Source organism: Chaetodon trifascialis, chromosome 19 (assembly GCF_039877785.1).
Source record: "Chaetodon trifascialis isolate fChaTrf1 chromosome 19, fChaTrf1.hap1, whole genome shotgun sequence".
In the NCBI taxonomy this organism is placed as follows: Eukaryota; Metazoa; Chordata; class Actinopteri; order Chaetodontiformes; family Chaetodontidae; genus Chaetodon; species Chaetodon trifascialis.
The window spans coordinates 23753961-23778960 of NC_092074.1; the positions used below are offsets into that span (position 1 = coordinate 23753961).

Consider the following 25000-nt stretch of genomic DNA (forward strand, 5'->3'; position numbering starts at 1 on the left):
TGAATGAGTCATTAGACTGAGAGCTGGAGCGGATCAGCTGACGGTCACCTGTGGTCGTACCTGTGGTAGAAAGCGGCCCCCGTCAGGACCATGGAGTACTCATTGGTCCATTTGGAGGTGTAGCCCCAGCGGGATCTGGAGCTGTCCCAGTAGTGGCTCCTTGCTGGATAACCGACGATACGCTCCGGAAAACTCTGCCACACAATGAAGGCAAAATCCACCTGTGGGAGCAGAGAGTGAAGAGGAGGAGAGAGGAAGAGGAGGAGGCCAGAGGAAAGTATGGAGGAAGATACAGAGGAGATGGTGTAGGAGGAAGGGGAGAGGTGAGGAGAGGAGAAGCACAGCGATGTAAAGAGGTGGAGCAGCTCAGCAGCTCGTCGAAGAAGCAAACAAACCAACGCTTCTTCACAACAACTCAGGTGACTTTTAGCCCGTCGAGCCGCAAGGCCTTCGTCAACACAACAGGCGCTCTTCCTCCTCACAGGCTCACAGACAGCGTTTCAACGGTCCTCAGCACCGCCAGCGGAAACATCTCCCACCAAATCACATGTCATTTAAACACAACACGAACAATCTGAAGCCAGGATTCACACTCTGATCCTGAGCCTGAACCTGATCCTGATCCTGATCCTGAACCTGATCCTGATCCTGATCCTGAACCTGAACCTGATCCTGATCCTGCGCCTGAACCTGATCCTGAACCTGATCCTGATCCTGAGCCTGATCCTGAGCCTGATCCTGAACCTGATCCTGAGCCTGATCCTGAGCCTGATCCTGAGCCTGAACCTGATCCTGATCCTGAGTCTGATCCTGATCCTGGGCCTGATCCTGAGTCTGATCCTGAGCCTGAGTGTGATCCTGATCCTGATCCTGAACCTAAGCCTGATCCTGATCCTGATCCTGAGCCTGAGCCTGATCCTGATCCTGAACCTGCTCAGGCTGAGGCTGCTGAAGAAGGAGAGAGGCTGACGGACGACAGAAATCAGTTCAGAGTAAAAGCCCTCCAATGAAAAAGGCAGATTATGGCTTTTATTGTGAAGGAGCTGCAGGAAGTGTTGAGTTAACTGATGGAGGGTTTTAGGGTATTCAGACGTTTTTGCTGCTGTTTATTGGTGCTAACCTCCAGCTCACAGTCATGAATGCTTCTCTGGTGCTGAGGGCTTCTGGAGGTGCACTTCAGCCTCCCTGCGCCTCCGGAGGAGAAACGAGGAGCGACACAGCGGAGAGTAAAGGATCAGCACATAATGAAATACCTGCTACCACGCACAGACGGACACCTCCTCAGGAGCCGGGGGAGGAAATTAATTAGCAGAACAGCAGAGGTGGAGAGAGTGGGGGGGGGGGCTGAAAGTGGATGTTCTTTAGCGATACCTCACGGCGTCTGTCATGAATCGCGTGAGCAATCACTGCAAAGCACCGGCGCTAAGCCGAGAGAAAGGCCGGAGCTGCCATCCTCAGCGCAGCCCCTGATGAACGGACGTGTCAGCCGTGTGTGCGTGTGTGTGCGTGTGTGTGTGCTCGTACATGTGTTTGTGTGTGAGGTGTGTCAGCGCTGAAGGATTAATGATATCATGCAAATATAATTTTGCCTTCTGAGATTAAAAGGCTCTTTAAACTTAATGTGGAATGACGTGTGTGTGTGTGTGTGTGTGTGTGTGTGCATGTGTGTCTGTGTGTGTCTGCGTGTGTGTGTGTCTGTGTGTGTGTGTGTCTGTGTGTGCATGTGTGTGTGTGTGTGCTTGTTTTGCTATAAGTTTGTGGGGGGCAAAATTTTAGACCCCAGAACGGTGTGTATGCTGTCCCCACAAGTGATGGAAACACTGTGTATGTGTGTGTGTGTGTGTCTGTGTGTGTGTATGTGCGTGTGTGTGCGTGTGTGTGTGCATGATTGACAGAACCCAGATTCTCTGCTCTCCTCATCTGTCGGCCTTCATCAGGGTTTGAAACAGAGGCTCAATCTGGAAGAGGAATTCAAGGCAGGACTGGAAGATGAACAGTGTGTGTGTGTGTGTGTGTGTGTGTGTGTGTGTGTGTGTGTGTGTGTGTGTGTGTGTGTGTGCGCGCGCGTGTGTGCGTGTGTGTGTGAGATACATACTAATAGATTGTACAAGGCCGACACTGATCCAGGAAGCAGAGGTCGATCCAGCGACAGATCCGTCACAAATCTCTCTCGACATTTGGGTTTAACGCGTCCAAATGTTGTGAGCTGAGGAGGAGGCGTGACGGCGAGGGAGGAGGCGCCACACTGAGGGAGGAGGCGTGACGGCGAGGGAGGAGGCGTGACGGCGAGGGAGGAGGCGTGACGGCGAGGGAGGAGGCGCCTCCCCCCCGTCGTCACGCCGCTCCTCCTCAGCTCCGCTGTGTTTCCAGAAGTTGTGTTTTCACTGTTTCTTTGCTGCCGGTGGAGCGAGGCTGCGTGGTGCGTTCACTGTCAGCCTCCGTCTGACTTCAGGGTGATGATGTAAACAGTCTGTTCCAGCGGCGCTGCAGCTTTGAACTTTGACCAGAAGTCTGGTCAAAGTTGGATGAATGGTAAGACCATCCATCCAACTTTGAACTGTGGACCATCCATCCATCTGTCTTCCAGCCCCTCCTGAGGGTGCTCTGGGTCGACCCGGGCCATCCTCCAAAGGGAGGCGCCCAGGAGGATCCTGATCAGGTCTCTGAACCTCCTCAGCCCTCTGATGAAGAGCAGCAGTGGTTCTCCTCCCTCTGGATGTCTGAGCTCCTCCCCTCATCTGCAGAGGATCACCCTGAACGGGAAGAGGATCAGCGACGACTCCACGGCCGCTGAGGAACGATTTCCACAGCCGCCATGTTGGAAATGTCTTCCAAAGGGCAGGACGCCGCAGCACGCTTGGCCGGCCAATGAGAGACTCGTACTGGTATTCTTCCTCTAATCTCTCTTCACGGGATAATCGTGCCTTTGACGAGCTGAAACAGTGTCATTATGAAAGCGGCCCAGCCGTTTCGCTGAGCTTTAAAAGCGTCTCTCTTGCACATTTTCTCTCACTTCACAGATTTCGTCTCCTTTCAATAAATCCTGTCGCCGTGTTAAAGGCCAATTAGAGCATCGGGTGAGCGCGGCGGAGATTCGCTCCACTTCCTCTTTACGATTCCTCCCTCTGACATCTCCCTCCTCCTCCTCCTCCTCCTCCTCCTCTCGTTTCATAAAACAAGCCGTGGGGCCGTAAAAGTTTAGTTGTACAAACTGGCTCGTATCGCTGCGGCACAAATTCTATCCCCATAAAGAGCGATTGTGATCCCGTCAGCGTAGGAAAGGTGAGCATCGACTCGCTCCCATCAATAAAACATCTCCAGTTTAAAGACATATCGGCTCTCTCGGGCTCGCTGCGCCTCTCGATCCATTACGGATCGAGCTTTCTCCTGGCTGGGAGCTGAAGGGAGACCAGGTTTCTGCTTGTAATGACTCTCAGAGCAGCAGCACTCGTTTAGCATCGCAGATGAGCCGGTCCTCAGCGCCTCGCTGCCTCAGGCCGAAACCTGCAAAATAAAACCTTCTGACTTGTTTCTGTGTCTTAAAGTGGGACGTTAACGAGTCCTGTTCAATGAGGAAACTGTGAATGAAGACAAAAGGAGGTTCAGTTCATGCCTGAACTGTATTTCTGTGTCACTTTCACAGATTATCAGCCGTCACTTCTGACGTGTTCACCTTCAGGGATCGAAGTCGCCTCAAAGGCGGAATCAGAGTTCACAGAAGTCGTGTTTTGAAATACAAAACAGGAAGTGCAGCTGTGCATTTCTGTTTGTGCTGTTAGAAGTAAAGCGCACACGATGAGACTCTGAGTTCACTGCTGGCTGATTTAAAGGGTTTTCAATCACAGCTTTGGTTCCTCTGACTCCCACTCATCACATAAATCTGATCACACACGTCAGACCTGAAGGTGAAGTTCTTATCGGCCTGTTTTCATTTCAGAGTTTTGATTAAACAATCGATCAGAAACTTTATTTCCTTTATTGACGAGGCTTCAGACGATTCGCTGCTCTCTGCTTTGAGTTTCCATCGTGTCTCGTTAATCAAAGAGGTGATCAGTGATCTGACGGCGAGAAGATACAGACACAAACTCCTGACTTTGTTTTTCTCGATTTCCTCTTCCTTCCTACACTCCTCTCCTCATCTCCTTCCTCTTCCTTCCTACACTCCTCTCCTCATCTCCTTCCTCTTCCTTCCTACACTCCTCTCCTCATCTCCTTCCTCTGCTTTCCTCATCTCCTTCCTCTGCTTTCCTACACTCCTTTCCTCATCTCCTTCCTCTGCTTTCCTACACTCCTTTGCTCATCTCCTTCCTCTTCCGTCCTACATTCCTTTCCTCATCTCCTTCCTCTGCTTTCCTACACTCCTTTCCTCATCTCCTTCCTCTTCTTTCCTACACTCCTTTCCTCATCTCCTTCCTCTGCTTTCCTAAACTCCTTTCCTCATCTCCTTCCTCTCTCCTTGTTCAGTGAAAAGGACGCCATGTTGACACTGCAGGTCCTTTAACGCCTGCTCGGTGTTCCCGTCTGTTTGACTTCGCTGCTCTGCTAAACTTCCTGCTCGTCACGTTCACGTCGTCGGGTGTGTTTGGAATCGTCCATCGTCCTTTAAAGGCAGAGATCATCTTGTCATCGGTTCAGGCGCCATCGCAGCGTTTGGCAGAGCGGAGCGATTCCTTTGGAACGAACGTACTCATGACTGTGTGGACGGACGGCCTCATTTCAGAGAGGGTCCACACCGTGTGATGTCACCGCCTTCTGCCACGGCCGCCATGATGGCGGAGGCAGCGGCAGAGACAGCTCTCTTAGCAGTTAGCGTGTTAGCGAACGGTCAGAGATTTCAGTGAGGAGAGAATATTTCTAATCACAGCAGTTCGACGTATGAAAGGTACGGCTGTCGAGAGGCGAGCTGCTGTGATTCGTTCACACTCAGATGTCTGATAACGGTGTTTTGGTGGCTTTGTCTCTGGAGACTGAGGACGTCTCACCTCATCTTGCTGATAAAGCGTCAGTGTCTCAGTTCAGCGGCTCGGAAAGAAAAAGCGTCAGCGTCGAGTCAGCTGGTTGATAAGTCGTCTGTGACTCACCTCATTGGTCGAGAGAACCGAGTCTTCATCCAGGCTGAGGACGGCATCGGTGAGGACGACGTCGTGCGGGAAGAAACGACTGCTCATCGTCTGAGGAGAGACACAGAGAGGACGGACAACATGACTTCATCAGTACCAGTGTTCAGGTTATCAATATCCATCCCATCAAACGCTGCGTTCATGGCGAGCTGCAGACACACACTCACGTCTTAAAACCACCGAGAGCTCCAGATGAATGAAACGTCAAGTTAAATAAACAGCCAATGAGAGAGCGCGTGGAGCCTGCAGCGCGTCCATCCATCAGCCGGCTCTTAATGGGTTTTATGTGACTCGTAGATCTCCATCCATCAGCCGAAGAGGCTGCGGCTCATACTGACTAATTAATACTGAATTATTTAACTGTTAGAGCAGGAAGAAAGACATGTTTGCTTTTCTGTGAGCTCCGACTCAGACCTTCAGGCCGGCTGAAAGCTTGAACCTTTAGGATCCGCTGCGCAAACAAACCTGGCTCTTCAGCTCCACCTGGAGCTCCGTCAGCGGCCTGAAGGTGGAGGAAAACTGTAATTCTACATGTAATCTTGATTGGCTAAAGCTTCTGCAGCTGAGGCGAAGCTCCGTCACAGCAGTGTGACATGGATTCACTGTGAAACGCAGCAGACTGAACTCACTGCCTCGGGGTTGATATTAAGAGGCTTATTCTGCAAAGTAAGACCACAAATATCTGCGAGGGTAACGTCGACTTCCATCGCAGCTTAATGAGTCAGCGCACATTCATCAAGAAATTAAGCATCACATCAAACACGTCTGAACACAAATCCCCTAAATTCCTCCAATTACTTGAGAGAAAAACACATTAAATCAGTGTTTAAAGTAAGAGAGTGTGTTTTCTTTGGACGGACGCCGCATAATCAGCAGGCAGCAATTAGCTCAGTGAGGATGGCGCTCAGAGTATTGAGACTCGCTCGGCTTCCTTATGAGAGCCGCCATCACGCTGTAATTGGCTGTAATGAATTAGCCTAATAATCCACTGCATTCATCCTGGACTAATGGCCTGAGTCTAATTAATTCATCGGCTTAAAGATTTGCATGAAGAAGAAGAAACATATGCAGAACGCACACACATCATCGCCGTCCTCATGGCGATATCCCAGCATCCTTCAGGTCACCTATCAAAGGGTTTCCTCTCCTCGCTCTTTCATCAAATCATCAATATTTGGTTCCACTTGATCACGTGACTTTTCATCTTTATTGGATCAAAGTTTCGCTTTCTGATGCTTTAGTTCAAACAAAATGAACAGCATTCCCATGAGCCTCTGCTGCACTCTGTGCTAAAAGCTAAGAACCAATGTTAGCACGTTGCTATGCTAACATGGTGATCTTGGTCTTGTGTTAGCATTGTCGCTGTGAACACATTGCTATGAGCATGTTAGCGTGTTGACGTTAGCCGTTTGTCGGGCCTCACAGGCGCCAACATGGCTGCACGCTCCTGTTTATTTACATTTGTCATGTTGATTCTCATCAGTTTTAAACCGTTGAAGCGGTTTAACATCGTCCTCCAGGTTGACGGGGAGTCAAGCAGTGTCCAGCAGTGTCCTGGATGGACGAGACGCTGTGAGACACATTGTCTCTTGTTCTCTCATTACAGGCTTCAAATATTTCCCATCAGCACTTGCAGTACAGTGAACATCAGCACAGATCTAAAAACCTCATGATGGCTGCACCTGTGTGAGTGACCCATCACCCCCCCGTCCCTCGGGCTGGTGTCGATGCCTCTCTGCCTCTGGACACAGATTAGATCCCACTGGCTGTTCAATGGCCTCCACCTTATCTCCGTCTCTCTCCCTCCACCCTCTCCTCACTCTGTACGTGACTCCTGCAGCTCCGGAGGTCTCCCGTCTGTCCTCATGTCACAGATAAATCAGAGACCACACGTCTCTGCAGCTCCATCACAGGCTGAGGACAGTGTCTCTTCACTGGTGTAGAAATGAACAAACACGCTCTTTACTCTCTCGGTCTTGATTTGATTTACATGGACGCTGCGCTGAGTCGGAGCTGACAGGCGTTTGATTTAAAGCTGCGCTAACTTAAAAATGGCCTCCAGCGAAGTGAGACGAGTGTGTCTTTGTAATGAACCTGCAGAGACTCATCAACACTCTCAGCTCTGTCGAAGAACGTTTCCGCTCTTTGTTTCCGTCTCACCGCCCCAGCTTTTCTTTTTTCAGGTCTTCAGGGTCCAAACATTAGTGCCTGAGCCTGAAATGACCTGGAAACCTGCAGCCTGGATCTGCTCGACCGGATCAAACGCAGGTCCAGGATCAGGTCTCGGGCCTCAGGTTCGACCTCCGACTCTCACTGGTCTCATTAACCTCATTTCCAGTCGCAGCAGACGGCTGTTTGCTCTGAAGATCACCTGCCTCACCTGAGCTGAGCTGGAGCAGGAAGAAGACCTAACGATCTGATTGGTGGAGAGCCAAGCAGAGCTACAAGGACTTCAGAAGCACCAGGTGGACACAAAGTGGACTCCAAAGGGACGCTGACATCAGATAATAACCTTTCATTTCTTTGACAAACCAAAACACGTGCTGCCGTGATGTGCAGAGGACACAACGCCTGCAGAGGAAAGTGTCTCCAGGACGTTTGTGTTGGACCGTCAGTCCTGTCCTCTCACTGCTGCTCCATCAGGCGTCAACATCAGGTCTGACTTGACCTTTGAACTCTTCACTTTTATGCTCCTTTGCCATAATTTAAAGGAGTCGGGATCAATGCCGAAGATTAACTAATCAATACAGAATTGAGAGTGCGGGGCGCTGATTGATGGGGGTGGACATATTAACCGTGACAGAGGAGTCCATAGGTCACTCTGTGGTCACATCGACGCGCCGCTCATAAAAGCTTCGCCAGCAGAACCTCGAGCTACGAGGAAGCTGATCGCAGCAGTCATCCTCACTGTGAGCTTCATCATCAGGAAGCCATTTGCCCAGGGTGATGCTGATTCGCTGAGGGGGGTGAAGAAGGAAGGAAACAGAGAGAGGAAGGAAGGAAACAGAGAGAAGAGAGGAAGGAAACAGAGAGAGGAAGGAAGGAAACAGAGAGAAGAGAGGAAGGAAACCGAGAGAGGAAGGAAGGAAACAGAGAGAAGAGAGGAAGGAAACAGAAAGAAGAGAGGAAGGAAACAGAGAGAAGAGAGGAAGGAAACAGAAAGAAGGAAACAGAGAGAAGAGAGGAAGGAAACAGAGAGAGGAAGGAAGGAAACAGAGAGAAGAGAGGAAGGAAACAGAGAGGAAGGAAGGAAACAGGAAGAAGAGAGGAAGGAAACTGAGAGAGGAAGGAAGGAAACAGAGAGAAGAGAGGAAGGAAACAGAAAGAAGAGAGGAAGGAAACAGAGAGAAGATGGAAGGAAAAAGAGAGAAGAGAGGAAGGAAACAGAGAGAAGAAGGAAGGAAACAGAAAGAAGGAAACAGAGAGAGGAAGGAAGGAAACAGAGAGAAGAAGGAAGGAAACAGAGAGAGGAAGGAAGGAAACAGAGAGAAGAAAGGAGGGAAACAGAGAGAAGATGGAAGGAAAAAGAGAGAAGAGAGGAAGGAAACAGAGAGAAGGAAGGAAACAGAAAGAAGGAAACAGAGAGAGGAAGGAAGGAAACAGAGAGAAGAAGGAAGGAAACAGAGAGAAGGAAGGAAACAGAAAGAAGGAAACAGAGAGAGGAAGGAAGGAAACAGAGAGAAGAGACGAAGGAAACAGAGAAAGGAAGGAAGGAAACAGAGAGAGGAAGGAAGGAAACAGAGAGAAGAGACGAAGGAAACAGAGAGAGGAAGGAAGGAAACAGAGAGAGGAAGGAAGGAAACAGAGAGAAGAAGGAAGGAAACAGAAAGAAGAGAGGAAAGAAACAGAGAAGATGGAAGGAAAAAGAGAGAAGAGAGGAAGGAAACAGAGAGAAGAAGGAAGGAAACAGAAAGAAGGAATCAGAGAGAGGAAGGAAGGAAACAGAGAGAAGAGAGGAAGGAAACAGAGAGAAGAGAGGAAGGAAACAGAGAGAAGAGACGAAGGAAACAGAGAGAGGAAGGAAGGAAACAGAGAGAGGAAGGAAGGAAACAGAGAGAAGAAGGAAGGAAACAGAGAGAAGAGAGGAAGGAAACAGAGAAGAGGAAAAGCTTGTTGATGGAGAGGATCCACTCAGAGTTACAGAGAACATCCACTCATAACCAACAGCAAATTACTCTGCTGCTGCTCTGTGTGGAGCCAAATCACACACTCTGTGTGTGTGTGTGTGTGTGTGTGTGTGTGTGTGTGTGTGTGTGTTGGAGTTATTACAGTGGGAAGAAACACAGCGAGTGTTTGGAAGGAAACACTGCAGAGCATCTGTCTGATACACGACAATATACCACATGACTAATTATAGGAGCACAGACGCTGCTGGAGACCACACACACACACGCGCGCACACACACACACACACACACACACACACACACACACACACACTCTGTGGCGTGTTTTACTGTCACCAGTGGAAACATCGTTCTTGTATTTCAAGAGGCCGATATTTACATGAGAACAAACAGAAGCAATTAGACCACAAAGAGGTTAGTGTGTGTGTGTGCATGTGTGCGTGTGTGCATGTGCGTGTGTGTGTGTGTGAGCTGACATTAGATTCAGGTGAATTGCTCTCTGCGCTAACGTGACCTGCGTCTCATCAATCTGTTTCTATGTTTATTTTTACGTGAAGTATTTTTATTAAGTACTTTGAGGACTGATGGATTCCAGGTGTGACCGTCTCCACCTGTCCCACCTGTCCCACCTGTCCCACCTGTCCCACCTGTCCCACCTGACCCTTTATTTCTTGGGAAGTCCTCATTAAGACAGTGGACAGCGTGTCCATCTGTCACGTGGAAGACCGCAGTTCGATTCCATGACGGGGAGTCCATGTTTACGTGGGATCAATAAAGCTCCATCTTATCTTATCTTATCTTATCTTATCTTATCTTATCTTATCTTATCTTATCTTATCTTACCTTCCTTCCTGCAGGAACAGGTTGGTGGACTAACTGAACTGTGCTGTCTTTAAATTTTAGATTCCTCCTCTTTTGGGCGTCGACCTTTGACCTGACTCACCTGAAGCCGGCGAGCTTGAACACCAGGACCAATCAAACAGCAGTACGTTTGAGCGCCACCTGGTGCACAATCACCTGCGCTCTGAGCGTGGAGACGACGCTGACTGATGGAGTTCAGCCTCAGTGAGTCTTCATCAGCGTCCAGCTGTTTTTCTGGGTTTTAATATAATAACAGCACACGAGGGAGAGAACATCTGGCGTCCTCAAGGGTGTGTGCTTAATTTCCTGAATCATTTATCATGAAGTGAAGCTAATAATTCCTCACAGCGAAACTCACAGAACGGGATGGTTTCAGGTCTCTACAGCGCCGACGTCCAGGTTTAACGGCACGTTTCTCTGAGGACATGAGGACATGTTGACTGTTGTCAAAGCTGGACGCTGCAGACTGATCTGAGAGCAGCTTCCTCTTCTTAAACAGAACAATCGTCTGCTAAACGTCTTCAGCGTCAAACAGCTCAAAGCGTCAGAGGCAGTGAGACGGCAGCATTAACGAGGGACGGACAGGCGTCTGTTCGGTCCATTCTTCAGGACATGAAGACAGCTGAAACACTTGGACCTGCGTTCCTCGTCTCCGTCGCCTCTTTGTGGAGTCTCAAAGTTTGGATTTGTTCTGGCTGGAAACAGCTCGAAGCTGCAAACCTCCAACCTTTCTCCCTCTGAGCCTCCGTGTTTGATAAAGATGACACAAATGTTTTCACTGCTGAGCAACAAAGAGCATTTGAATCCATAATGGATGCAAAGAGCCGGCAGCTGTTACCTTGGTCTGTCCTTGGATGACAGAGAGAGGCACGCTGGTGGAGGGCCACTTGTTCCTGGGAGGTAAAGGCTTGTCGCAGTTCCATAAAACCACGATCTGCACAGGAAACACAGACGGAGGCGCTCAGGTTACGAAACAGCAGCGTCATTACGGCTGAAGAAGAGAAGCTTTGTCATTTCATGATGGGCTGTAAGAGCAGGACGGTGGATAAAAAGCCTCAGCGTGTCAGAGCAGAGCATGAAGGCTGCTGCCTCCACAAGAAACCAGGATACTGTTAAAAGGTTAGAATTCAGAGAAAATTCAGAATATTTTGACAAAACTGCTGCAAAAGCCACAATAAACAAAGCGCCCTGTTACGTCTGGAACGTTTATTTACCTACGACGAGTATTAAAAGCTCACGTGTGGAGAAGAATTCTGAAAATATCACGACAGCATTGAGGAGGAAGAGGAGGAGGAGGACAGAAAAGAGGAAGCAGAGTAACAGAGACACATCCAGGTGATCACACCTGCCCACCTGTGCACAGAACTTGGACTTGGCTACGGCGATGATGAGCTTCACCACGGGGGAGAGCTGGGCCTGCAGGGGGGTCACGGTGTGGACGACAGCTGTGAACTGCTGCGAGGGGCTCTTACCTGGACACACACACACACACACACGCACACACACAGGTGTCATGGGTAAACTGTGTTTAGGTCATCAGCACACACTCGTGCAGGTGCAGCTCTCCGTAAAGCTCCAGAACGCTGACGTGGTCGCAGGCCGCTCGCCGCCCGTCATCCATCTCCCTGACAGGACTCAGAGCGCCGGTCCACATGACCGAGCGTGAGCAAACACGTCCAATCAGAGGCTGAGCTCTCCTCCAGTGAATCGTCAAACGAGCTGATTTGTTCTTATAAAGGAGGAAATGTATTTTCTACAACAACATTTTCTAAAAACAGCTCGTTCGTTACTTTTCTTTGCATTTTATTCAGAAAACAAACAAAGAGAAACGATGAAGCAGAACCAAACTTTAAATTACAGCCGTCCATAAACGACCCAGCGCCCGGCGTGACGGTGTGACAGGCCGAGGAAACAGGTGACGCTCGTGTGAAAACGATGTGATTAACACACCTGAGATGAAACAAAGAAGCTTCTGTGGTGATTTAATGAGCATCGAGGGACATCAGGACACTTTACTGTTTGCCTGTTTCGTCACAATTATCAGATTTAAACGAGACTTTCTCACCTGTTGTCACACATCACGCACACACGCTGCCCATGGGAATGATGGGAAACCTGCTCATGAATCATCGTGTTTATGGCAAACAGAGCGATCACATGATGCACACGTTTGTGTGGAGAGATGTTTTAGAGCAGGCGGAAACACGATGACACGCGACGCCTCGTGAAGGCGAAGGTGAGCTCGTTCGCCAGCGGTCACATGTCTAAACGTCTAACTGTCCTTTGAGCTCAGTTTTGGTCTCCACCAGCTCCTGAGGGAGACATCTGCCTCTCCGCGGCTTAATGCCGCTCTGTGCTCTGGAGGAACGAGCTCAAAGACGCTGACTCACCCTGCGGCTGAGGGAAACTGTTGAGTCAGACGCCGGAAAGGTCGACGCTGATCGGTAAACCGAGGCGGCGCTCAGAGAAACAGCAGCTCGGGGCACGTGAGGGCCGGGCGGGTCGGGGACTCGGGGAATACCCGTCCTCACGGCCAAGCGGAGCCAGAGTGCTCTTCAGTGGCTCCATCCATCTCTCTGACACCGGGCCCCCGACCGGCCCCCTCAGGTGGGCTTAGAGGTATTTATGGAAGCAGGAGGTCTGCCCTTGTGGGGTCGCAGGAACGCATCGCGTTTCCTCCACGAGCTCTGCAGAGCTCAGTGAGAGGACACAGCTGATGGACTTCAGCTTCAGTGGGACACATGACGATGTGTCCGTGGTGTCCAGCTGCAGGACATGAAAAACTTTTTCAGAGTTGTGGACAGAAGCTGCAGCAGCTTCCTGTCAGAGGTCAGAGGTCAGAGGAGGAGGCAGAGTGAGGCTGAGTGCACTGCAGCGGCCTCGTCCCTCCGTCCATCCCTCCGTCCCTGAGAGGAAGACAAACATCGATCTGACTTCCAGCCTGCATGAACATCTGCACACACCCACGTGTCCAAACACACACACAGCGGCTGCCTGCAGCCTTCAGCTTCAGCAGCAGACGACGAGCAGCTTCCATCACGGCGGACATTTCCCTCTTTTAACCAGCAGAGCAGACGTCTCACAGGCGAGCTCGCGTCTGTGCTGCTTCCTGTTTGCTCTCTGATACGTTTTCTACGTCCGACATCCAGAAACAGTGTGCACAGACACAGAAAGAGACGTCCAGCCTCACTGCGACGTCTCCTTCATGGACGGTCGACTCCACTGAAACCAGAGAAAATGAACAGATGTTCTTCATCTGGATCCTGTGTGTGCGTCGTGTGTCATGATTTGTGAATGAACTCGTGGACTCACAGAGACTCAGAGACGATGAAGAGCGAAAGTCTGCAGTCTGTGTGTTCACACATGAACTTCAGAAATCGACCCCGCGGGGCTCAGAGTACCTTAACTGCCTCCACGAGCGTCGTGTCACACCCGCTCTGACTGAATCACCACGGAAACCAAACACGGAGCCAAACATCCAACATCAAATTCCCCACGTTCAGTGAAGTCAACGTTTGTCTGGCCTCCACCTCCATGAACACTCACCCAGAGCGGCGTAGTAGAAAGGGAACTGGGCGGGGTCCGACGAGTACTGGGGGAGTGCGTAGAGACCCCCAGGGAGGGAATTCCACAGCAGGCGGTTTCTGGACACGTGGGAGTCCACGCGGTCCTGGATGATCTGGATGGAAGACGCAGAGGGAGGACAGCAAGAGGTAGACAGCGTGAGAGGAGCGAAGGACGGGTTTGAGGACGAAGACGGAGACGACATGAAAAAGATGAAGACACAAAGACAAGAGGAGGCGAAGGGGAGGAGGTGTGACAGGAGGAGAACAAAGACAAAGCTGAGCTTAATAAATAAATAAATAAATAAGGATTTCAAACAGTTTGTGTCAGCGAGCTCAAACTAAACGAACCCGTTAATAAAAAACAGTCCGACCTTCAAAACGTCTCACAGCTGAAAACAAAGACGCATTTTTGTTTGGTTCATGAAAACTTGATGCTTTGGAGATTCGTGCTTTTCACTGGACGACGTTTGTGTTTCCATCGTTGCTCTGATGCAGTGAACAGGCCGTGAGCGCCGCCGGCTCAGACCTCTGACACATCAGCCGCCTCCCAACACGAGGAGTCCATTAGCGAGCGAGCTAACCTCATCCATCCAGGCCGTTAGCAAAGGCCGGGAGGCGGCAGGGACACCACAACCTGCTGCTGGACCAAATGTCTCAGCATGAAGCATGAAGAGGGCTGATGTGACCTGTCCTGTCCTGAGGGACGCTCACGGCGGCCTCATCGCACACTGAACGAGCGTTTATGGGACTGAGCGAGAAGACGTCTCGTTCACGAGGAAACTCACGTGTTTGACCACTTTCCTCCGACGCGTCACAGATCACTGAGGTCCTGCTGGACAAGCCAGCAGACTGAGAGACGGAGGACGGCTTCACACGCCCGGTGTGGATGGAGCGTTTGACGGAGTCACAGAGAGATGAGACTTTCATCGCTGACTGACTGGAGTTAAAGACACATGGGCCGTGTGCAGCGACACAGCTGATGGCTGTCGTTGATTTGATGTGTTTTCACTTTAACTTTAATCTGGACGTAAATAAACAGAGAATAAAGACGTTTTTCAGACATGCTGCTTTTCTTTTCTCTCTGACTCCATCTGACTCCAGAGCTGCTGATCTGTGGAGAATTGGCTTGGCACTTAAAGCCAGCTCTTTAATGCACGCACGCACGCACACACACGCACGCACGCACGCACGCACGCACGCACGCACGCACGCACGCACGCACGCACACACACACACACACACACACACACACACACACACACACACACACACCCCTCCTGATACCAGCTGTCAGGCTCGCAGTATGTGGGGCACTACAGTTATCAACAACGCCTCATTGCAGCCGTTTAGCGCGGTGGCGTGCTGGCTCGGTCCTTCGCACATCTGGCCGGCCGTCTCTGCTGTCAGGGCTTCTGTCTGACTTCATCGCCTGCGAGCGGCGGCCGCTTGACGCTGTCGCTGAGGTCTTGTTTTCTCTAAGAGAAAGCTGGAATTAGCGCCTGGAGGTTTCGCCTCCTCTCAGCAGGCGGACTGCACAGATTAACTAAAGGTGTTCAGCGTGTTTGTTCCTGCATGAACTCTCACTTCCTGTCTGTCCCAGAGACACAGCTACGTGTGTCCTCACGACGTTAAACCAAAGCGTGACGGCCTCCGGTCTGAAGCTCACGGGCTGGCGAGTTGGACAGCGGGGCTGAAGTTAAAGGACAGAAAGTGTTTGACGGCCTGACGTCTGACCTGAAAACACGCCTCTAAGCAGACTTCTGAGGTGCCCTCGAGCAAGAGAGACGAGGCCGGTTAGTCGAGCAGAGCTCTGCTGTCACTGAAGCAGGACGTTCACAGAAAGACGAGCTGCAGTCGAACGGCTGGAGGACGGTTTCTCTCTCTCTCGTTCCTCTGGAGGCGACGTGTCGCCGGCGGCGCCGCAGCCCGTCTGATTAAAATAAAGCTCTCCTGAAAAAACCAAATCCAAAACTGCCTCTAAGAGCACTTTTCCAATCTTACCTCCAGAGTCGTTAAGACGATTTTGGCTACAGAGGAGAAGTAGGCGTCCCAGAGGAACTGGGTCTGCTGGCGGAGGGCCAGGATCCTGTCATGGCTCACAGACCGGGTAATGGAGGGAACCTGGAGGAAGGAAAGCAAGAGGACAGACATGACAGAGAGACAGATTAAGGTAGATGTTACAGAGCGCTGCGTGAGGGGATGACGGGGGTGGAGGAGGAAAGCCGGGCAGACAGGTGGAGGAGGAGATTTTGTGGACATGCAGGAAAGATTAGAGACAGTCTGTCTTCTGCTCCCACGTCTCTCTGTCCATCACACAGCCTGTCCTCAGGACAGCATGCTGTCTGTCTCTCATGCTGTGTCACACCTGGTGGGAAACACCAGCGTGCAGCGTTCACCAACACCACCTGTCACTGATCCTGGATCTGTTTCCTCTGTGGGTTTGGTGACGGAGGTCAGACGCTGCAGCTCCTCCAGCAGCAGGCGGAGCTGCTCTTTGTTGGTTATTGTGACGATGATGAAGGTCGGCCTCCTCACATTCGTCAGTATGTTTTTAACTCTGAATGTGACCTCAGCCCGTCGGCCTGGAGCAGCCTCTGCAGGCAGCCTGCAGTCCTGGTCCTGGAGCAGCACAGACGAGCCCAGGTCCCAGCTCACATTGTCATGGAGGACATGCGTCCTGCAGCAGGAGCAGTCCTCAGGGAGACGCTGCAGATGGAGGAGACGACCTGAGCGGGGAGCTAAGTGTCCTGACGGAGCAGGAAGGTGGAGCAGGATGCCGTGCTGACGCTCAGGCCGAGAGAACAAGCGCCTCCTCGATGAGCTCAGACGCTGAGGAGGCGCATCAGGAGCCCGGGAGCCTCCTGGTGACATCATGACCGATGATGAGCAGAGCTCAGACGAAGGTCTGGGTCAGGTTTGGGTTTCCTGAGCTGATTGGCTGCATCTGTCATGTGATGGAGGAGCTTCGTGGAGCCAAACGAGGATTTTTTAATGTTTTTACTGATTTTAAGTTCAGACTTTTTTTGCTGCTGACACTGAATCAAAGCTTCAAACTGCTGATGACATTTAATCTAAATCTATTGAAAAGTGAGAAAAGCAGCAAATACATCTGAAAAGAGAGACATTGAGTCCTCACACGTCTCTGATGTCTCTCTGATGTCCAGCCGCTGTGAGACAGAGCGAACTAAAGGAAATATTTCAGTTTTTATCCTCATTTAATGGCACGGCAGCACGACAGAGGCTGACATCACAGGACAGACGTGGTTCATAAAGGACAGCAGGCTGTCTCAGTGTCCCTCAGCTGGAGTGGACGCTGGTCAGTCCGAAGACGAGGACGAGGACAGGCCTGTAGAGAGCACGCCGTCCTCTGAGCTGGTTCTTCACTCACAGAACAAACTGGTTTACAGATTCCAGCAGAGCCGGCGTGCTCGCAGGACTCTGAGGACGCACGAGGACGTGGCGCTGCCGTCGACGTCTCGGCGGTTTGTCCACAGCGACGAGCTTTAATTGTTGGGTTCTCTGAGATGGAATATAAACAACAATCAGATCAGCTCAATTCTCCTCCCTCCACCGCCTCTGATGGAGTTTATGCTTCTCAGCAGCTGTGCTGTGTGTGTGTGTGTGTGTGTGTGCGTGTGTGCGTGTGTGTGTCGTCTCCACAGGGGCGACAGGAAGTCTCCATATTAAACAGGCAGGCAGCTCAGTGATGTAATTGAAAGTAATGAGACTCGGCTCTCAGCAGGTGTTGAACAGGGAGACAGAGAGGACAAACATCCAGGACGTCTTCGCCGCTCAGACACGTGCTCCTCTTCATCACTCTGCTTTCAGCGGATTGTTGCCGTCCTTCACACCAAATAATGAAATCTCATCTGGACATTTTAATGCCTTTAATCTCTTCTGAGGTGCCTCAGAGCTGCAGGACGAAACTGAGCAGCTTCAAGACGTCGTCCACGTCCTTTCAAAGCACGACCGTGAGCCAATCACAGGTAATCACAGACAAGTCAAATCGTCTTCACTGGTGCTGATGGAGGACAATGGACACATTCATTAAAGGGAGACACGTGCAGTGTCCAACCCCTGACACCTGTCTGACCTCGCGGTGCTGTCCGGGGGCGGTGCAGGTGGTGCGTAGTAATACAGAGTAATTATGGAGAGTAAATATCAGGAGCTCAGCCTGCCGCGGTAATTAAAGGAGCAGAAGAAGAACTGGGAGCTAATCCGGCCCAGATAAAGATAGATCCTGGAGGAGGTGAGAACGAAGACATCGCACCTGTCACGTCAAGAGGGAAGAAGCTTCACGACGAGCCACAGTGTTCAGGTCCTCTGCTGAAGCACGCGGGAAGAAAGTACTGCATGTACTCAAAGTACTGCAGTACCAGAGTCTGCTGTCTGTGGATTCAGGTTCCTGCCGCATTCATGTGTTCATTCACGTTCCTGCTGCATTCATGTGTTCATTCACGTTCCTGCTGCATTCATGTGTTCATTCACGTTCCTGCTGCGTTCATGTGTTCATTCACGTTCCTGCTGCGTTCATGTGTTCATTCATGTTCCTGCTGCATTCATGTGTTCATTCATGTTCCTGCTGCATTCATGTGTTCATTCATGTTCCTGCTGCATTCATGTGTTCATTCATGTTCCTGCTGCATTCATGTGTTCATTCATGTTCCTGCTGTAGATGTTTCAGCTCATTGAACTCCTTTATCTCCTGTTGCTGCTTTAATCTTCATCAATGCCCTCCCTCCCTCACCCGCTCGCTCGTTCGTTCACTCTCTCTTCCTCCCTCTCTCCCTCACTCCATCTCTCCCTCATTCCCTCACTCCCTCCCTCTCTCCCTCACTCCCTCCCTCCCTCACCCGCTCACTCGTTCGTTCACTCTCTCTCTCTCCCTCCCTCACTCCCTCTCTCCCTCACTCCCTCTCTCACTCCCTCCCTCACCCGCTCACTCGTTCACGGCTCTGAAGTACCTGCAGCAGCAGCCTCTCGTCCCCGATGATGGCGGCCTTCCTCCAGTCGATGACCTCGGAGAAGGGAAGCTCCCAGCCGTTGCTGAGGATCACCGGGATGCACGCCGCCTGTCCGGAGAGAAACCGTGACCGTCAGGTGACGACGTGAGGCAGGTGAGCCTCCACCTGTTCCTACGCTCTCATACACCCTTCTGTGACGGCATAAAGGCGTCTGACTGCAGGGTTAGCGCCCCCTACTGATATCATGAACCAACTCCAAACTCACTGGTTAATGTTGGCTGTGGACATGAAATGGAAGATCCTAACTGGTCAAGTCAGGTGTCAATCAAAAGAAAATGTGGAGAATTAGCACATCTGCTGCGTCGACGATCAAAGCTGACTGTGGACGCAGCAGAGCCGCCGAGTCGGACGCCACGTGCGTTCGTGTCCTGTTCATGAACGACGATGAGAGTGTCCCTGCAGGACGAGGACAGACTGAAGACGCTGAACGGGACGTCGAACAGCAGCGTGAATAAAATTCAATCAGTCTGATATTTTCACTCAAAGTTCAAGTTCGACCGGATCCTCAATCAAGCGAAGCCGAGAGATTAAAGAGGATTCACAAAATGCCGAGTGCATGATCGGTGACCTGTCGACGCAGATCCTCTCTGCTTTGATTAGTCTGGCTCTGGGAGGCGACTTCCTCTCCTCCTCCTCCTCCTCCTCCTCTTCACTGTCTCTTTGTTTTCTGCCCTCTGAATTCTGATGATTGCTGCGTCTCTGCACATCTTTTCTTCGTTCTCACCTCTGGCAGCTTTGATTTGCTGAGAAACCATTAAAATAATTGGCCTGTTTTAAATTGAACCTTTAATCAAACGTATTCTCATTTTTCTGCGTCTTTCCTGAGGAAATCTTCTCTAATGTCAACACAAACGTCTTCCTGGTCGTCACCTTTGACTGAAAACAGTAAACGTTACGATGTTGCGATTAGAGGACTCACGATCTTGGCCGTTTCTCAATACCAAGTACGCCAAGTTCGGACTTACGAACTTGGCAGTTCGGACTTAGCAAGTTGGACTTGGGAGTACAGTCTCTCCAGGACGGGAGGACGCAGGACCGTCACTCTGCAGTTGGGACAGCAGCGTACTTGATGACGTTAGCAGGACGACACATCTCCGAAAACTTTGGAGCAAATTTTAAACTACGCGCTATCGTGATGAATCGACCACAGATTTTAAGTTTTAACGTCCACTTTCTCACATAAAATAATCTTAAAACCACATTCTGTACTACTAAAACAGCAGTATTTCCAAACTTGTAACTTATAGTTGTGAGTCCTCTCCTCTGGCATCGTTGCGACGAAATGCATTCTGGGATACGTGGTTCACCATCTGATGCATCCTCGATAAAATGGGAGGGGCAAGAACACATCCGGGTATTTGAGTGTACTTGTCGAGATGTGGACTTGAGAATTGGAGCAGTACTTGGACTCAGAGTGATGACGTTTCTCAAGTACACAAGAACACAAGTACAGAGAAGAACGCATAATGAGAAACGGCCCTTATCAAAGCAAAGGTGCGCTTCATTTGGTCGCCTGTCAGCACCGACTCGCAAACACCGGAGGAGATGAAGGACGAAGGCGAGCGTGATGAAACCTAACGTTTCCTCGTCCGTAGACATTTCCTCCTGCGCACATCAGAACTCCCATGATCCCTCGCTCCCTCACGACATCATCAAACCGTATTCGCACACACACACACACACACACGCACGCACGCACACACCTGCAGGGCCTCCAGGAAGCGGAAGGATCCGAGCCGGCGGCCTCGCGGCACCAGGCAGAAGCTGGAGTTGTGGAGCAGCTCCTGGTAGTCGAACCTGCGTGAAGACAAACAGAAGACATCAGGTCAGGAGACAAGAGGACACACCTGAAAGGTACCAAGACACATGAACACACTTCATAGTCCACCAGGATAAAGAGACAGTGGAGAGGGGGACAAGACGACGGAGACAGAGAGAGGACAGAGGACATCAAACGTCCAGGAAAACCCTCGCTCGCTCTCATGGCCGTCCAGAGAGGACGGACACACTTTGACCACTGTCTTCTCTATAACACAGTTACTGCTGCCCTTACGTCCACTTCCTGTCTGTGGAGAGTCCCACGTTTCAGGTCAAAGGACTGTGAGACGTTTCCATGGGGATCCAGTGGACATCACAGGTCCAAACCATTAAAGACAAAAGGAGACAAACAACAGAAGGACGGCGGCACGCTGCAGTGACACACCTGGACAATCAGGTGTTCAGTCACCTGCTCAGTTTGACCTCTGAGGGTTCAAACAGCAGAAGACAACGTCTCCGTTTGGACGTCCTCCAGCTTCATTTAAACCTCTGAAGGCTGCACAGCCTCAAACTTCAGGACTTTTCCAACCACTCACTGCGACTTCAAAGCTCTGTGTGTGTGTGTGTGTGTGTGTGTGTGTGTGTGTGTGTGTGAACACATGATCCCAGGGCTGGCCTGAGGAGATTTCAGATTGCAGCCTAATCTGTCTGGGGATCAACTGTCCCCACAACCTGTGTGTGTGCGTGCGTGTGTGTGTGCATCCTCCTGCCTGGAAAGCCTGCCTCTGTAATGTGTGTGTGTGTGTGTGTGTGTGTGTGTGTGTGTGTGTGTGTGAGAGATAAGTCTTTGTGATGAGAACGTCTGGCATATCACTTACTGTCACTGCACCTGTGTGTGTGTGTGTGTGTGTGTGTGTGTGTGTGTGTGTGTGTGCGCGTGCGTGCGTGCGTGCGTGCGTGCGTGTGTGTGTGTGTGAACAAAATAAGATGTCAGGTGTCCAGTTTGTTGCCTGAAGACAAGGTCAGTCTCACAGCGGCTGAGACAGATCAGACTCAGCCTGTCACACGTGAAGATGGTGGAGTCCGCCTCCACCCACAGCTCCTCTTCCTCCTCCTCTTCCTCTGTCTCATGGCGCTCTCGTGACCTTGTCTTTTCAGCCTGGTTTGGACGCAGCAGAGCTTCTCGTCCTGAGCTGCAGTCTGACGTCTGAGCTGCTCGAGGATGAAGAGCGCTCTTCATCCTTCAGAGCGCTCTTCAGTGGAGTTCGATGCTCATCGAGCAGCTTTCACAGACCTCGCTCTGCAGCAGGTTTGTGCTAAGCTAACAGCTAAGAAGCTGAAGCCAGAAGGAGAATTGGTGAAGAGGAGGAGCTGAGAGCAGCAGACGAAGACATCTTCAGCCTCAGCTGTCTCTAACGTCTTAGTGTCCGCGGCGTGGATCAATAAAGTTCCATCTCATCTTGATCTAAAGGTTAAAATCTACTGTTTGCTCATCACTGTCGCTGCTCTCTGAGCTTCAATCACCTTTTCAAAATAAAACACCCTACAAAGCAAACTGGAAGCACCAAGGAGAAACGACCAATCAAAAACCAGGCAGCGTCACAGAGACGCCTCGCCGTCCGAGTCCTCTCAGACGTCCATCACGCTCGCTGCTGCAGCTGCAAACCAGATCTGCTGAGCTGAAGATCAAAGTCAGCGTGTGTCTCACGGCTGAAGACGTTCTGTCCTGTGATGCTGTCCAGCTGCCTGAGGCCGCAGTCACTAACACAGAGGATTCGCTTACTTATGAAGTTTCACAAACACAAGTATTCAAAGTGGCTGCAGCACCTTATTTCTGGACTGGAGGAACATTTCAAAGCGTCCTCAGCTCGAGTCTGTGAGGAGGACACTTCACTGAGGCCCGGAGCCTCAGCACCAAACATTCAGCATGAGAAAAGCAGCGTAATATGGAAAGTGTGCACGGCATCACCACACACACACACACACACACACACACACACACACACACACACACACACACACACACACACACACACACACACACTGACCAGACAGAGGTCCGTGAACGCACCACAGACCTGAAAACACTCATCTGCTTCTGTTGAACTGCAGCAGCTCAAAGGAAAAGATGAATCTCAGGAAGATGAATTCATTCCTGATGAATTAAAACTGGAGATCCTCAAACTGGTTTCCAGCCCTCCATCGACATCCAGTAAAGACCAGTTTGATCAGTCAGGGCCAACAGACCATCAGACGACGGCATGGAGACCTTCAGATCAATATCGCTTCACTTTTTAAAGATGCATTCATGCATTTCTGGCCACTAGGGGGCAGACAAACATCAATACACAGCGGCTGTGGAGAGAAGCTCAGTACATTTACTGCACTTCAGTACATGGAGGGAATACATTTACTTGAAAAACAAGATATTTAGTCCACCATCAAAGAGTGTGTGTGTGTGTGTGTGTGTGTGTGTGTGTGTGTGTGTGTGTGTGTGTGTGTGTGTGTGTGTGTGTGTGTGTGTGTGTGTGTGTGTGTGTGTGTGTGTGCGTGCTCCTTTCAGGCACAGCTCGTCCTGTAAACCAGTGCAGAGGCGTTGTGGTGCCTTTAAAAGCTCGTCCATTGTCTCCGGTCTGGCTGAGTGGAAAGTGTTCGACGCTGAAGACAAAAGACGTCTGATGAGCTGAGACACATCAGAGGGTTCAAAGAAAGATCCTCCAAACTGTGGAGGTTCAGTCGAGTCAAGTCGGTTTAGGTTTGAGCTCCCAGAGGACACAGGTCCACCTCGTCCATGTCCATGTCTTCACTCAGAGCTGAGGAGTTCAGTGTTGTCTAACTTGAACTGATCTTTCATCAGGTCAACACCATGACTCGTCCTTCCGTCTGTCTTACTGCTGCGCTGCCCGTCTGCATGTGTTTGCTTCCTGCTGCTTTCAAGGCTCCTGAGCTGAAAACATTACTCACTGTTGTCCTGATATCTTCTGTTTCCTGCAGCTCTGCATGCTGTGCTCCTGCTGTCTTCATGCTGTGTTCATGTTGTGTTCCTGCTTTAAAGCATCTTGTTGTTTGTCCTGATGAACACGTGAAATGAAAAGCAGCAGTTGGACAGGTTCGTGTGTCTGGGTCCACCTGAACAAGGTGGTCTGAGATCAGCTGGAGCCAAACGGCGGCTGCGACCGAGACATACTTCAGTGGACCGTGCCAGGAGTCGTTGTCCCCTTTTGGTCGGTTCTCAAGTTCACGTTAAGTCTCCAAAACATAACATCTGATATGAGCTGATGTCTAGCCTGAGACACAGGGACAGTCTGCTCTGAGTCCTCATCGGAGTCCTGGAGTGCGGACCATCAAGGCGACCTCCAGCCTCTTTCTTCATGGTCCAGGCTTCAGCTCCACATCAGCTCTGACTGTTGACAGACTTCATGCCGGATGTTGTGAAGTTTGTCCCAGACGCTGCAGGACGTCTGTCTGGCTGTCAGGACCAGCACACCTGAGGTACCTGAAGTCCCCTCTTTGAGCTGCGGCCATTGGTGAAACTTACCTGCAGGTGACTTTCATCCACTTCAGCGCTGATGGACTCAGTCCAGAGGGAAAGACACTGTCCACACACTGGAAACTGCTTTTAACCTTCATATTAAAACAAGTCAGGTCAGGCAGAGGTCGGGGGGGGGGGGGGGGGGGGGGGGGTGTCCCACAGGAGGCTCCTCGAAGTTTATGTTGCACAAAAAGCACGATGAAGGCAAAACAGAGTTATTATAGAGGTCTGCTCCCACCGAGCTTCATCAAAACACCCAAACACCAGAAGACAGATGGCACAAGTTCACAGAAACCCCTCTGCTGCCAGCGTGTGTGTGTGTGTGTGTGTGTGTGTGTGAGTGTGTGTGTGTGTGTGTGAGTGAGTGTGTGTGTGTGTGTGAGTGTGTGTGTGTGTGTGTGTGTGTGTTGGGGGAGAATCATTTGCATGTTCATCGCTGTATCTGTGTGTCTTTGAGAAAGAGGGAAATTTCCATATTTATCACTGTGTGTGTGTTTATGTGTGTGTGTGTTTATGTGTGTGTGTGTGTGTGTGTACGTAAACATCACAGCTGAGACTCTCTGGCTGAGTTGAAACACAGGTCTCTGGGCTGTATTAAAGCTTAATGTTGCAGACTGGCCTGCTCAGAATGTTAATGCACACTCACTAATGCACACACACACACACACACACACACACACACACACACACACACACACACACACACACACACACACACACACACACACACACACACACACACACACAGTGGAAACATAAATGCTGGAGGCGATCAGCAGGTTGTGTCATTGGGGTGCAGATCAGCGTCGTTCTTCTTCGTGGAAACACTTGTTTCAGGTCATTCACCTGTGGAGGCCCGGCCTCCTTCTCCAGGTAACACCTCACCTGAGCACACCTGCCACACCCGAGAACTGATCTGAGACCAGAAGCTCTTTACATCTAACTGTGCAGATAAACTAAGATGAGGGTCACTTTCTGCTGAAAACACGTAACTACGCGAGGAAACGCACAA

The 25000-nt window shown here is 50.7% G+C and overlaps 2 protein-coding genes across 2 annotated transcripts in view; one reads left to right on the forward strand and one right to left on the reverse strand.

The window, feature by feature from the left end:
• The window catches only part of c19h1orf198 (chromosome 19 C1orf198 homolog), a 207467-nt gene that overhangs the window by 124851 nt on the left and 57616 nt on the right, over positions 1-25000 (forward strand). The gene's annotated exons all lie outside the window — the stretch shown is intronic.
• The window catches only part of LOC139347780 (exostosin-1), a 130589-nt gene that overhangs the window by 5590 nt on the left and 99999 nt on the right, over positions 1-25000 (reverse strand). The window contains exons 4-11 of the mRNA XM_070987568.1: positions 20402-20495; positions 18639-18746; positions 15676-15795; positions 13655-13787; positions 11462-11580; positions 10947-11042; positions 5082-5171; positions 61-221 (exon numbers count right to left, since the gene is read on the reverse strand). Coding sequence (XP_070843669.1) covers positions 61-221; positions 5082-5171; positions 10947-11042; positions 11462-11580; positions 13655-13787; positions 15676-15795; positions 18639-18746; positions 20402-20495 — 921 coding nt within the window. The remainder of the gene's footprint in view (positions 1-60; positions 222-5081; positions 5172-10946; positions 11043-11461; positions 11581-13654; positions 13788-15675; positions 15796-18638; positions 18747-20401; positions 20496-25000) is intronic.